The sequence below is a fragment of the Buteo buteo genome, chromosome 1 (assembly GCF_964188355.1).
Source record: "Buteo buteo chromosome 1, bButBut1.hap1.1, whole genome shotgun sequence".
Taxonomy (NCBI): Eukaryota; Metazoa; Chordata; class Aves; order Accipitriformes; family Accipitridae; genus Buteo; species Buteo buteo.
In genome coordinates, this window is record NC_134171.1 from 59,411,258 (window position 1) to 59,426,389 (window position 15,132).

The following is a 15,132-nucleotide window of genomic DNA, read 5'->3' on the forward strand; positions in this document are numbered from 1 at the left end:
GCCTGCAACATGCTGTGAAAGCTTGAGCCATTTTGTAGCTACAGCAACCCCCTTCCCTCCTCTGTCTACTAGGTTTTGCAGAATGTTCTGTTAAACCTACAAGTGTTTTGGATTCACTCTTGGGAATATGAGGAAGTGGGATTTTTCTTATTTAAATTAATATGTGAGAGGTTGTTGGTTATCACGCTTTGTCTGAAATACCTGCTTTGTTTTGGGCTGAATTGCTCTGGAACATCAGGAAATGTGAGTGTTGCCTTGTGGGAACTCTCTGTTCCTTCTAAATGTAAGGTATGTGCAACACTGATGCAGGGTTAAAGATCCCGTGACAGCCTTTCTTGATTATATTGAGGTAGCCTGTGTGATTATAGGTTGCGCAGGATAAGCTGTCATAGTTAGATGGCTCATAGACCTAATGAGCCTGTTTTTCTGCAGACGTGTGACAAATATTCCCCTGGTCATCCTTGTCCTTGCCCACAGGACTTGCCATGTTGGGCTGGGAGCGGAAAGTGTCGGTGCGTCCCTGGCTGGTAATGCAAGGGCTGTCTGCGTGCCTGCTGCTGGGAGTGGGTGAGCCATTGCCTTTTCCTCCCAGGGGCATCTCTCTCTCTTCCATCCAGGCTCTGATTCTTCCATGCAACATGAAGGAACATCATCACCTTGAGTCCTCTACCATCTCTCAAGACTGAGTTGAAATTAGCTAGCAGATTCAGGAGCTCTAAGGATAATGACATACAACTCTTAGAGAAACGTTTCCTTATGAACCTGTTCTATGATCATGGTGTGTAGGTACACTGCAATGAGTGGAAAAAGTGAATAATTTATCTTAAGAAATACTACTGGAGGGGGTTCAACATTCTGTGGTCTCAGCTGGTGGGTAGCTGGGACAGGTAGAAGAGCGATGTCTCAGCACGGGCGCATGCTTCAAAGGCTCATTTCTGGCTAGGCACTGGCAGTTGTGTGCCCTGAAAACCATGGCTTCAAGCCTATCTTCCAGTGTCTCTTTAGATGGAGGTACAATTGTGTTGCTGATTTTATGAAATGAAGAAAACTTCATTAGCCAGAGGTTTTTTTCATTTTTTTTTTAATATCGTAGGCAGCAAGAAGGACAATCTATTTTGCTCAGTGCAGCAGCATGCTGGAGAAACAAAACAGATGGCAAACGGAAATCTTTGTAATTCTATGTTTAGATTATTTTCTTCCTTTTGTCAACTTATTTGTTACTAGTTTGACGACTTCGGTCAGGTGGATTTGGGCGAGTGCTGCAATACGTGATGGATCTGTCCCCGTACGCAGCTGTTCAGCATGCTGATAAGAGTGTAAGAGACTTCCTTTAAAGAAAAAAAAATTATCTTTAGACTACTAAAGCTCTTTGGGAGCTCCATGAAAGTGGTCTCAATGCCTGTGTTTGTATTGCTGCTTGGTATGAATAAATACTGTGCTAGTTTTTGAGAACTGGGCGCCACATGTCCAGGAGTTACAGGAAGTTTAACAAAAATACGGTGTAATGTACAATTTATCACACCAAAAGAAAAAAGCTGTATGGTTAGATACATTGTGGAGGTAACAAATGATGTGAGAGTGAGGATCTTCTGCAGGTGTGGCAGGCACTGGAAGACCACCTTGGAAACCTGGGAGGCTGAGTGTGGGGAGAGCAGCTTACCATCACTACCAGAATAGATGTTCAGCTGGTTAAAAACAAATCCCCAGGCTCCTAAGCCCCTAGCTTGCTTACAAGTCCTCTCTTTATGCTGCTCAATTTTATACTCATTTAACAAACTTCCATGCAAAGCTACTGGAAATGCAGGAAGTCTTGCTTGGGAGTCAGCTGCTCTTTCTGGCCGGCAAGGCAGGATTGGCATCCCTGTGCGGCTGCATGGGTAGCTCTGCCCTGGTTGCCTCGTTCTTAGTGGACCTGAAACAACACACAGGGTTTTCTCCTTGCTGTGGGCTTCAGGGTGTGACTCCAGATACTGAGGATGGAATGCAGATTTTAAGGCTCTGCAAATAATGAGCACTGTTTGGCAGCAAAACGGAAAAAGATCGAGTTGTATCAATCCAAAATAATACTGCTGTTCCTTACGAGAAGAGAATTTTGAAATGAACTGGGGAATTCACTGACCACAATCCACCTGTTTTTTAGGCTTTTCTAATTTAGGCCAAAGACAGGAAGGATACATATGTATTTGTGAAATAGCTGGTTGAAGGTCATGATGGTGCCTCTGATGTCATTTTCCCATAGTTCAGAGCTTGGGGTGCTTATCTTGGCTCTAGGAAGAATAGGAGTATGAGTCTCTACAGAGTGACCTGCCACTTACCTTTGCCAGTTAACCTGAAACTCTGGATAATAAGTATTCCTTGATTTGTTGTTTTAATCTTCCAGAGATAACACTTAGCTTTTGACATTGCCTCTCTTTCCTTGGAAAAAAAAAAAAAAATTGAGTCCCTGAGTCCTTTAAAGAGACTAAATGGTTTTCTTAGAAACTTCTGACTCTGTTTCACCTACACATGAATGCTCTGCTCTTACTTGTAGGACATTAATTATGAAACAAAAGTGAGAATTTTTTAAAAAATGTGATGCTAGAGACATTTTATTGATTGCCTTGGAAATTGCCTGTGGCTGGCAGCTTGGCATTTCAAAACAGAAAGGAAAGGAATTCAGCTACTCACCATTTCACAAAGGCTAGGCTCTGACTGGTTTGCAATTTTATAAGGAAATAGGTAATCACGTGTAATGTAATGGAGGTATGAGATGGCCGGCTAGCTTGGCCATAAGGAGAAAAAAAATAGGCAGTTTCTTCTGATTGCAGGGAATCCTTAAGCACTCATTATGCTTGTGCTGTATGAAACCTTTTGCTGTTGTCTCTATTGCATTTCATCTTTATGAAGCTAGTTCTCCTTGTAAAATTCACTTTAAAACTGTCTTTCTCCTTTTTGTACCAGGGTTTCTCTGGGACTGCAAAAGGTACAGTAATCCATTTTAAATCGTGAAGTTTGACAAACCAGAGGTAGGAACAAGCAAGACCTAACAGAGCTACCAACATACCAATTAGTAATACCTACTAAAATGTACTTGTCCTTAATTCATAAATAAGATGTCAGTAAAGTGGGAGCACAAAATTAACTGTGAATGCAGTGATGCCACATGTTGGGGATGGCTGTATAAGAGCTCTTACCTGCTGATGATTGGGTATCCTGAGCATCTAGAGCAAAATAAATTTACCGATAAAATGTACAGATTACCTAAACAATGTGGTTTACCAGTTGCTTTGCTGATTAATGGAGAGGTCAGTGGTGGGTAATCCTGGGTGCTTGCTGAAGTTGATTTCATTTTCATCCCTTATAACACGTAAAGGCTGGTAGAAGTTAGGGTAAATGTCATTATTTCTATCTTAAGATATACCTATTTCAAGATATGGGGAATTGAGGCGCAGTAACAAGTCCAAAGTTTTCCAGTAAGCTGCAAGGCATTGGAAACTTTCTTCTGTATCTTGCTTTCACCCAGTCATTTGAATATGTTAAAAAACAAAACAAAAACCCAAAAGAAATTCTAGGACATAAAAAATGAGGTCCTCCATCTGGAAACAAAGAATGTAAATGACAGACTACGTCCTGTAAAGCAGCCATTCTGAAAGGGGCAGGGAGGTTGTGATGGCTGGATTTGAATCTCATCCTGAGGTTGTAGTCAAAAGATTTTGAGGCAGATGAGTATGGGGAGGGTACTGTGAGGTAGGAGTATTATTCTCCCATTTAACGTTAGTGAGTCTGGAGTTCTGAATGCTGGAAAACTGGAAAATTTGAGTTTTCTTTAAAGAAGCTATAAGAATTGTTCCCAGAGTAGGAAAAATATTCTACAACAAAACCCCAAAGATTTTCAATCTAAGTCACTTCTTGTAGTCTACACGTACCTAGAAAGGAGAGAGAGAAAGAAAGAAAGAAAGAAAACATTCCTTAAGCTAGACAGCTGTTAATGTAAGCAGGTTAAACCCTATGGAGATTAACTGGCTCAGCCCATTAAAGAGAAACATAGTGCCTGGGGTTTTTTGACTATGCTAGTTTACAATTGTCATCTCTGATTTATGGAGAATCTACAACACCCCTCTATTAAAATCTTCTAAATTGAGGCAAAGATGCTTTTGGGGGGTGGGGTGATTCAGCTTAGGCTGAGCTTTGTGAAGAAATTGCTGTGCTGTATTGTGCAGCACATCAGGTAGGATCAACCTCACTGGTCCATTCCATCCTTAATATCTCGGGGTGGGTTTTCTGATCTGTGCTATCTGATTGCCTAGCTATTTTTAATGACTGACCAGGATAGCAAAAAAAACCCCAAACCAAAACCAAACATACAAAACCCCTAAGGTTCTTCCTCTTCTCCTTTGCATATGATGCAATTACCAATATAAAGGTTCAATAAACAGTGACATACGGAAATGTTCAGTGTCAAAAAGGGCTAAAGAAAGCAAGAATTTATCTTGTTTGACAGCCAGCACTAACAAAACTCCCTGGAATCTAGGCTTGTGTTTAGATGGCAGAGATGTATTTTCTGGTGAGAACAGTAGGTTATTTACTGGTGCAGAAGACCTGGACCCTGCAACATAATGTCCCAGTGTGTGGGATTCCAGACCTGGGAATCAAGCACTAGTTCTGCTGGTTGGGCGCTGCTCGGCTCCTTTCTGATGTGCAGTGCTACTCACACATTTTTCTGTTCTGCCTCTCCCAAACTGGTATGTTTTTGTGGAGAGCAAAAAAAAAAAAAAAAGTGTCCCTGCCTGCCTGTGCTTTGTTTGGTTGCTTGTGAGATCCCTGAGCTGAAGTAGTGTTGATGCAGTTTAAATAAGCCTACAGTCTTGGCTTCATGTGTATTGGAAATATATAAACAGTACTAATGTATTGTGACATGTCTTATGCAATTCTTTTTCTAATAAAAATGTGGGAAGATTAAAAACTAACCACAACAAGAGTTCTTTACTATCCTCATGTGTTGTTTAGCTGATCAAATCAGATATTTGATTGTATTCAGTTTTTATTACTGCAAAGACATGGATTGATTTTTTTTTTTTTTTTGGTGTGGTTGTTTACATGAACTTTAATTTACATATATATAGGATATTATATTTGGGCAGTACCTGAACAAATTAATTTGTGTACCTGTTGGCTGTTGATCTTTCAACCTTAACTAAAAAAGTAAGTTTTATTCATGGCATTCTAAACGTGGGGAGAAAAAACAGAATTCATTCAGATATTGTTAGTGGTGTTCTGTAACTCTCAGCCATGCTGAGGGGTACCAGTGTATGTGTATGCCATTTTTCCTCTCTTTTCTGGTTCCTCCTCTAAATTCAGCAACATTTTGTTTGTGATAGGCATTAATGACTAGGCCTTTCATTGTTTTGCATCCTGGAGTTCCCCTCAGCTGGCCAGTAGCTATGTATTGAGTACATTATCTGCTTTATCCTTTTGAAAAAGTAAATCTTGAACATCAAAATGTGTAATTTGAATAATATTATTACCAAAAACCTGAATATGGCTGATTACTTATAAAAACCCAGGAATGTTGTCTTGCCTGTCTTCCATGCGCTTTCTCACATACACACAAAACAGTTACACTTTCCTGCAAAGCTGAATATACAGACTATTATCAGTGAGGGTATCCATTAATGGAGATGTAAATCTGGATGACTGTAACAACCTGTAGTACAAAATCAAACTGGTTTTGTTTTCTGGAGAAAGTTCTTAAAATATCTTGGAGTAACACTGATGTTAGTATTTTTTCCATGTACACACGTTTTAAGATTAAAGAAAAGGTTTTAGAAGAGGACATCTCTACAGCTTTAAGGAGGATATTACACTGTTACATCTCACCAATATAAAAACATGATGCACAAATGTATGCTTTCAACTGAATCTCTTCATCCCCTGAGCTCTACATGCTCTAATGAAACATAAACATTGTAGGTGATGAATGTATACAAATCCCTGCAAGTGTCTGTATGGAAATCTCCAGTTCTGATTGCTACAACTCACTCTGTACTAGATCAAAACCCATGAGACAGGTCTCCTTAAATCTCATCCTCATGTGGAAGTGGATGTGCATTATAGGTTACGGCAAGTTATGTTTGGCTCCATGGTCTGCTGAAAGTCTTAAAGCTATATTTCAACTGTAAAGCTGAAGTTTGGAGACTGAAAAACTCAGCATTTTATGATGTGCACACAGATTTGGGGTGCCTGGTTGGAAGGCAGGTGTGACTGAGGTTGAAGTCTGTGGTAACTTTTGGGTGCTTGATGCCAGGCTTAAACACCTCAAGTGTGTAACACCTTGAGGTTAGTACCCTATCTGAAAACTGGGATGTGAATGACTTCGCCAAGTCTGGATGGTGAGTCAGAACCAGAATTACCACCTGGTCTGATTTCCAGCTTACCTGCTTACTTTGCCAGCAGGAAGAAAATTGCTACACTGTAAAATGGCAAAGAATACGTCAGCGTGGTTCTTTTGCTTTTATGGTTGTTAAAATTGGTGCCTTTACTGCGATAAGAAAGATACGCTCCTATAACAGACTCTTAGAACAGTCTGTGCTGTCCCTGGCTGAGGGCAGATTGGATTGGGAAAGAGCTTGCAATAGGACTGCAGGAAAAACAACTGAAATGTGCATCAAAGATGAAGAGAAAGTACCTGCGTATACATTAAGCAGTTTATAAAGCCATTTTCCTACTGAGAACAGTGGTTTCTCACTGTAGCTTGCATATCTTTTCCATGCTTCTGACAACACCTTTGCTATAACCTGATTGTTCCAAGAAAGGCACTAAATAATGTGTCTTTGAATATGGTGCGTGCAGTGCTCTTACCTTGCCAGCATTCGGGCTTTGTGAGTGACCACAGGCTCTGAACAGCAATATTTGCAATGCTCCAGTGCTCGCTCTGGAGGTAAAGCTACTGATGGCCTTTATGGAGGATGACAGTCTTTCCACATCGTTAAACAGGCGGAAAGTATTTTTTTGTTTGGTTGGGGATGCTTTTGTCCGTATGCACAGAATAACATTTCTACATTAAAACTATTCTACATATACATTAATTGTTTTTAGAAGATACTGGGTAAACACACTGAGGTCGAACAGCTCACCCTTGCTTCTTAACAGCATTGCTCCTCTCCATTGTTTCGGTGGTACAGGGTGGCAAGCTTGCTGCCAGGAATGAGCAGATGTTAGATGTCCGTTTTGAGTAACCTCTCTGTAATCGTGTTTAATTTAAAATTAACATCTCTAATGCACTAATGTTTTATGCATCCTAGTAGAGAGAATGTAAGCTGTTAGATCTTCAAGCACTTGTTAACTGTTTCTGACTGTGAGTGGCTGGTAGCTGTGTAACTAAATAATCTTCAGTCTTGGTGGAAACTGTCTTTGGTAGACAGACATGCAGCATGATTGTGGGTCTTGTTCCTATGGGAAACCACACTACCGTAAATCTGCATGACGGTCCTAACCTGAAGTGGGATGTTAATGATGGGGGTTTTCCCCTCTTCTTCTGTTGGCAGAGTTAGTAAGGCTTTGAACTGCCCCTGATGAACTGAGAAACTTCACCTGGAAAACTTTAGGTCACCTGGAAATTTGAAAGTGCTGATTAATGAGATATGTAACATGGAGCTGCCTTGCTAAGCAGTTTATGAGGATAGAAGTGCAGTGAAGATGCTTTAGATTCCTTCAGAGCAAGGGGGTTTTGCAGCTGCTGATACAACCTGTACTCTATATCTTCCTTCAGATCAAACTTAATAAAAAGGAGAAACAGAATCTGTAATTTTTAAGGGCTAAGTGTAATTTTGAATTCAATTTTATATATTTTTTCACTTTATAATTAATAGCTTTCCAGAAATGGTTTAGTTGGTGTATGAAAAATATAGATTGTCCATCTGTGTTAGTGTTTTAAGGATGAATTTCTATGCTGTTTTCAAGAGAAATTAGATGCAACATGTTAGAATACCTGTTGGCTTGCCCCCCCCCAACCTGCACAAGCTGCATATACATAATGCTTTACAAAATAAGACAAACTTTATATTCTTTGATTCTTAATATCAAAACATAGTGGCAGAGTATTTACCTGGTAGGAAATCTCTTTGCCTATGCACATTTATGTAACAGAGGGAAGGAGTAACTTTAATTTTCCAGTGATCCTGTGTTAAAATTCCAAGATTAAGAACTGAATGTTTTTCAGGTCCTTTGAATGTGAGAAGTTTGTATGTTCCACTGCTTGCTCTGAGTAGTAAAGCATTAACGACAAGTATGTCAAACCCATAATAATTATAACGTTATTTGAAATTTGACTTTACGTAGAATTCCTGTATGAATTTGGTTGCATGTTGGGGGTAGAGTGAATAGAGTGACTACAGACCATTCATTTTCTAGGTCAGTGTTGTGGCTCATTCTGGAGTACAGGCTATAAACATGGCAACCTCACATAGAGCACTCTGCAGGATTTACTTACCTTATTTTAGAGTTTTCTTTTAGTAATGCTTTCCCCAAATGATATGCTTCTATTCAATTACGAGAGGGACAAAACTGGGCTTTAACTGCAAACTTCACTTGAATAATTAACAAGGTAAGAGGATTTATTGGAGATAACTTAGAGAAAACTTCCCAGCGTAAACCAGACCTCTGTCAGTGTTGCAGGCTAGAGATTCTGCTGTCCATAGGAGTCTGATTCATCGATGGCAGCTTCATTTAAATGTATCCCAAATTACGAAGCGGAGTAAGAGGTTCTGCCTTATAATCATCGCATAATAGCAATCTGCTTGTGTTGGAAGACCAGATGACTGCATCCAATATATATTGATGTTACTATGGGCCTGAGGAGAAAAAGAGCAGCAGCTTTTGACTATTGGTTGCTTGTTCTGCATGGCATTAAATTCTTGTTTGCTTTGGCATTAAAAGGGGTTCCTAAAACCACTCAGTAAACCCTGCGTTTAGAGAATGCAGGTTCTTGCCCTGTCTGTTGCATCAGTCTTTCAAATAGATGTCCTAAATGAATTAATAGAGGAAGAGGAAATAGAACAACTCTTAATTGGCTGGAGTTCAAAGGCTTTGGGGTGAAAAGTGAGCAGCTAACACGCAGATTTGCTTCCCCCCCCCTCCAGGAGACACGGCGGGTGCATCGGAACACAGGTGCTGGACCATCCGGGCTTACAGAGCCTTTCATCATCTTCTACTGGTTTTAATTGCTTTTCTCATGATAATAAGCTTTAGAAAAAGCCACTGGAAACCTCTACAGGAAATCTTTAGTTTTTCTGTTTGCTTTGCCTGCTTTATAGAAAGGTATAAATGTACAGGCTTGTTGTACAGAGTAAAGACTGACGGGCAGAGTGATAGCTCAGTGTATCACAGCCAGTATTGGTTGTTGATTTCCAAATATCATTGCTGTCTGTATGCTTTGTACTGTTAGTCCTACAGAAAGAAGGTGAAAATCAGACTATGCTGGATTCGATAAGGGATGTTGCAAGTGAGTTCAGCTATATATGAGTCACTATTTCAGCTAAGGTACAATTTTAAAACACTGATGTCAACAGCTGAAACATGGAAATGGGCAGCATCAGCAAAGCCACAGCCATTTGAAGTTTATAGATTAAAATAGCTTCTTGGACAGCAATGGGAGAAGATAGACTTCCAAAAGAAAACAGAAAATAAAGCAAAAAAAATTTTTTTTTTCTTGACATCTGACAACACTTTGGTGTGTTTCTTTGGGGGATAGCAATGTTTGAGACCTCTGTCCCCAAGTATTTGAGAGTGATAGGTCCTTGGACAAAAGTCATAAAGTGCCAGGACATACATGCCCATTGGGACCTTTGCTGAACTCTTGGGTTAATGAGGCCTCTGCACACTCAACAGCACGGCTGTGTTTCATGCCAGAACAGCAGTTGGATTTTCTGGCTACCCTTCTAGCAGGAATGCTGTTGAAGCTAATTCTTCCAGCAGAGCTCTTTCCAAGAAAAATAGATGGTTGTAAGCTTGCCTACTTAGATAAGTTTTGCGGTTTAAAAAATGTTTATGTAGAGCTTTGATAAGGTACTTTGTTCAAAGTTGTTTTCCCAAGTAAAGCGTTGCTGTTGTGTTGTTAAACCCAGCTTGTTGTGACTGTTCTGTGAAGTGTGCATAAAGGCTGGAAGCTCTTAAACACGTTGGTACTGATACGTTTGTAGTGGCCCCTTTGATCTTATTGCTTAGAAATGTTTACTTCCTTTGCTTTTGTCTGATTTTTTAAAAAATTTATTTTATATTTTCCTGCTGTCAGGATCTATTAAATGGCAGCTCTACAGTTTCTAACAAAACCTGTTAAAAGTTCCCATTAAATTATGATCTTAAGTTTGCTGTTGGTTACTGGCTGTGGATGTTCTTGCACTATCTGCCTTATCAATTTTTTTTAATGTTATTCATGACAAGCTATGGAAAGGGGAAGGATTAGCCTTTGTTTTCTTTGGTTACTTCCTAACAGGCTAAAAGAAATATATTTTGCACTCCCCGCAAGGAATTTGAGCATTCACAGGAGTATAACAGCATATAAAGCTGGAATATAAGCTGACTACTAAGTTCCTTTTGGGAATTACTTTATAACTATCTGTTGTAAGGAATATAAATCATTGTACCTACATACTACTACTAACTGCTAACAGAGAAGGGCTTTTGATTGGATCTAAACTGTCAGTTCTTCTGTTCCTGCTTTTTTTTTTTTTTTTTTTAAGCAATCAAAAGAAACTTGTGTTTTCCCTTTGGAAAAGTACCTGTTTACAGCTGCCTATGCAAAACACTGATTCCTAAGTGTTTGGGATGGTTTAACTGCAGACTTAAAAAAAAAAAAAACCAAAAAAAAAAACCAGAAGAAGGAATGGAGAGATACGGAGATGTGTATGAAAACATCTTTTTATGGTCTGCTCTGTTAAAATAATTATATAGACAAATCATTCCTGGAAATGTCATGGCAGGAGAAAAAGGAGAAACCTCTCTAACAATGCAACATTCAGATACTTGCACCTAGATTTGCTCTAAATTATGCTGGGACTAAGCCAGACAAGGACATAAGACTAAGTACCTACTCTCTGTTACTGTCCTCTCTTGCTTTAGATTTGCTCCCTAACATTTTCCTGCCCCTCCAAATGATAATTAATTATTTAATTAAAAAGCCTGTTTGCTCAGTATGGGTGGGCAAATGGAACGAATCCTCCGTGTCCGGCTGAAGTCAAGTGCAGTTTTTTTCTTGGTCTGCATTTTCTTGCTGGGAAGGCATCCTCTGCGCCAAGGTGAGTGGGGGAGTGTTTGAGAGCGAACGAGAGGGGAAGGGCTCTGCCCACAGCTCTGTGCCCCTCTCGAAGCTGGGCCCATCGAGCCGGCCGGAGGCTGGCGCAGGTGGCTCCGGATCTGCAGCTAACGGTCCGCATGGCCAAGAAGCATCCTGCTTTTGGGATGATGGTGTTTGGGTAGCAGAAATTGCTAGCTGTAGGGAAATGCTCTTCAAGAGAGCAAAATTTTACTACTACTGCAAAAGAATAGTGCAGGTTTTAGGGGGGGGGGGGGAAAGTGGGGCAATGGAACAGGGGAGGCGATTGCTTTGATTTTGCAGGGTGTTGGGGTTCCTCATGGCTGGTGGGAAGACCCTAGGGAGGTCTGAGAGGGAAGGGAACAAGGTGGGAAACGCACCCGGTGGGATGGAGATGGAAATGATTTGCTGGAAAGGTGGCTAAGTGGGGAATGGAGGGGATGTTGTGGAGAAGAGCCAGCTTTCCCTGTCCGGCATGTTTCAGCAGCTGCACAGCTGGTTCCCTTTCCAAGGTCTGTTTGACAGAATGGATCTACAGCGTGTTACCTGCTAAAAAACTTGCTGAAAAGCCGGGTGAGAGCTGTCACTGGGAATTTCTCCACTGCTGATAATTCTGACTGACTTTTTTGCATGCATCTGTCAGACACTAATTCTAAGCCCTGAGTCAATCAAATTTCCCAAGCACTCTCTTCTTTATTAACCAAACTGTAAATACCTCAAGGCATTTGAAATCTGCACAGTTGAGTAAAGAAAAGCCTGGGAAAACAATCCTCATAAAAATTAACAGAAGTGCATCCTTGTAGGTGTATAAAAAACTGTTTTTATTGTGCTGGGGGGGTAGAGTTATTTATGTTCTAAATAGAAGTGTCCATTCTAAATGAAAATGTTGACAAGCAGTTCTGTTTTCTGAGTTACATCATCTTTTTCCTGTATGCTACAACCTGCCCAGTGCTTTCAATCTGAAAAGCTCTGTAAGAGAAAAGCGAGAGTTGGTAAACCTGTAAGTGCATTCACCTGACTTTGCATCCTTATCTCTCCTGTTATGTCATTTCAGCTGAACTTTAAACAAGCTTTTTCATGGCTAGCCATTTGAAGAATTAGTGTTATTCCTACAGATGAGTTTGAGTGGGTTTTTTGAGAGATACAAAAGCAGCTGTGTGCATTAAGGTATGCTCTTTCTAAGACCTTTGTAGGAAAAGATGCAGCAAGCCCACTTTCTTATCTAATGAGATATACTATAAGCGTGTTTTTGAAAGCAAAGTCACTGTTGTTACCCTTAAAGTAAAATTTTGCAACATTTCCCAGGTCAGGATGCCTGTCCCAGAAGGCACAGCACAAGAGCAAAGACCCATTCTGTGGGACAAATTAAAAATCATGTCTGTGCTGACAAATTAATCTTTTGACCAAGACTGTTGCTGGAGAACAGATGGCACAGCTATTGAAGGTAGGCTTGCTTTTGGTAAAGCACAAATACATCTTCACGCTATAATCCTTCCCTCTCAGAGTCTTACCCCTCTTTGATTTGCAAACTTCCTTCTAGGTGTTGCATCCCATCTTCTGTTCTGAAAATAAAGTAGGTTGGGAAGAACAGCAACTTTCAGACAACTAGACTTTATTGAAACGTAATGAAGACACGAGATTTCCAATACTGTAAAACCTTAGACTCGGAGGAGATTTTAGATCTGCTTCTCTTTGTAGGAAGGGAATGAGAAGAAGGTTTGATAAAATAATAAGACACAATTCTTGGTGTTCCTCCTAACAGTGCGCTTGGCCTGCATAATTGTCTTGGTTTTAGGCCGTCCTTACGCTTGCTTTTAAGTCTACTTGCTTGGAAAAGCAAGGATTATCTGTACCTTCAGAGTAGTCCCCAGAAGGCAGGGCAGGCAGATGTCAGCTGGGGTTCATCCTTCTCACCTTCTCAGCACTTCTGGCATTGCTTCTTTGCAGCGAGAGGTCACCGTTACTGAAATCACGCTTTTGGATAGAGGAGCGCAATGCTTAATTTCAGCCTGCGATAAATGTCAGTGTTTTCAGCATCTATTTTTATGGCTCATAGAACCAAAATGGATGCAAACCCAGGTGCTCCCCTAGATACGCCGAGCTCTGCATCCTCAGCTGCCCTGTGGAGAGCCAGATGACCTTGGTGACGTACAGTGTGAGAAGAGGGACTTTGCCCGCTGTGACCATCCGTGCGTTGCAAGGGCTGCATTAACAGGTTCTCTCCCCTACTTGCACGAGTCAGGGGGGTGTGGGGAGGAAGAGTTTGGGCAGGGAGCGGGTGAGAGAACACAAAGGAGTAGTGATCAAGCGGAGGATGCGCGCTTGCTCGGCGGAGGCTGGGTGGAAGGTGTCCCTGGCGAAGCCCTGCTGCAGCTGTGGGTTTGGCCAGCTGGGCCTTCATGAAAGAGGTTCTTGGTGGCCAGTTGCCTCGATGCGCTTCTCATCACAGCTGTCACTTTGGTTATTGGTAGTGTTTGGCTGGCTGCTTAAATGTAGTGCCAACTGCTCTTAAACCTGAGCAGTGGCAGGAAATGAAAGATCATCAGGGATGATACAGGCACAAAGAACAACAGGGAAGTGAAACCAGACTTTTGATTGCTTGGACTCTTTTTTTTTTTTTTTTTGCCAGTGCTGTAAGGCAAGTGAGTTTTGAAGGAAAGCCACATGAATGCTGTATTGCTCTTGCTTCTTCAAGATCAGTAGAACATGCGTACTCATGTTGAAACTACTGCTTTGCTGGAAGAGGCCTCTTGGTTACTTTTTTTTCAACTTTGATTTGTACTGAGGAAGGGGTTAAAAATACTGTAAGTTTTGAATAAGCTGCAGGGTTGAAATGTAAATGTTGCAATGCAGTTCTTTTACTGCCCTATGGAGCAGCTGCAAGAAGGTATTCACCACATGGTCTATATTGAGACAGGAAAGCTGTGTCTCAGGAAAATAAGAAGATCTATCTTCTTTTTTTGTTTTTTTTCTTCCCTCTAAGGAAAAGAACTATATCCTGAATGCTCCCAAGTGTCAGAAGTATCATCCCTGGCTGAAACTTATTAGGTATAGGGGTATTATGGCAGACTGAGTGATGTGTCTGTTGCAGGAGTTTTGTTTAAGTTGGGCTTCCAGAATATGTTGCTAAATCTGACTGATGTGCCTTGAAGCTGCTGTTTGTATATGCTGTTGTTGCATAATCATCTAAACCGGTTATAGGACCAGTGGAGAAACAATGAAAATCCTTTCAGTGTAAGCAAGACAAATTACTGAGAAGTTAATGAGAGAGAAGGTGTTTCTGTAGCTCAAGTGCGCACTTGTAAGATGATTGTAGGCGGTTGTTAGAGTTCTTGGTGTCTTATTTTCCTACTCATGTGGGATTGCTTATAAAAACAGCACAGAAATTTAACAGCAGATACCTCCAAAATGGCCTTCGTGACTCATTTTAAAAAGGGAAATACCTTATGTGTAGTTATTGTAAACTTAGTCTGAATTCTGATTCATTTTTGGTAATCTGGGTTGTGCAAAATCTGCAAACTCAGTAGACTGTGACAGCACCTGCTTTTTTTCCTCCTTTCCCTTGGTTTTAAACCTTTCTGAAATGTCTGTAGATAGTTTATTCTGAAATTGCAGAATTGCTTGGTTTGTTTCCCTTGGAGAATCAGATGGGAGCCAACATCTTTCATATACAGAGAACATTCAGGTGTATTTATTAGAGATAGAAAAACTTATAAGTCAATATGGAAAATATAAATTGCTATTTATAGTACGTGCTGTCACTGAACAGTGGCTAACATGTACCTGCCCTCATTTTCCTCCTGCTCTAGACAAGCAAGCAGCATCTAGAGAGGGGACTTCTTGTG

The 15,132-nt window shown here is 40.7% G+C and overlaps 1 protein-coding gene across 2 annotated transcripts in view; it reads left to right on the plus strand.

Moving 5' to 3' along the window:
• MCUB (mitochondrial calcium uniporter dominant negative subunit beta) overlaps window positions 1-15,132 on the plus strand; it is a 53,720-nt gene that overhangs the window by 24,089 nt on the left and 14,499 nt on the right. Inside the window, exon 1 of one of the 2 annotated variants that reach the window (XM_075032716.1) lies at window positions 12,699-12,731. The exons of the other annotated variant lie outside the window; for it this stretch is intronic. Within the exon in view, the coding sequence (XP_074888817.1) occupies window positions 12,714-12,731 (18 nt within the window). The 5' untranslated portion in view covers window positions 12,699-12,713. Of the gene's footprint in view, window positions 1-12,698; window positions 12,732-15,132 lie in introns of those variants that run through there. 2 annotated transcript variants of the gene reach the window in all.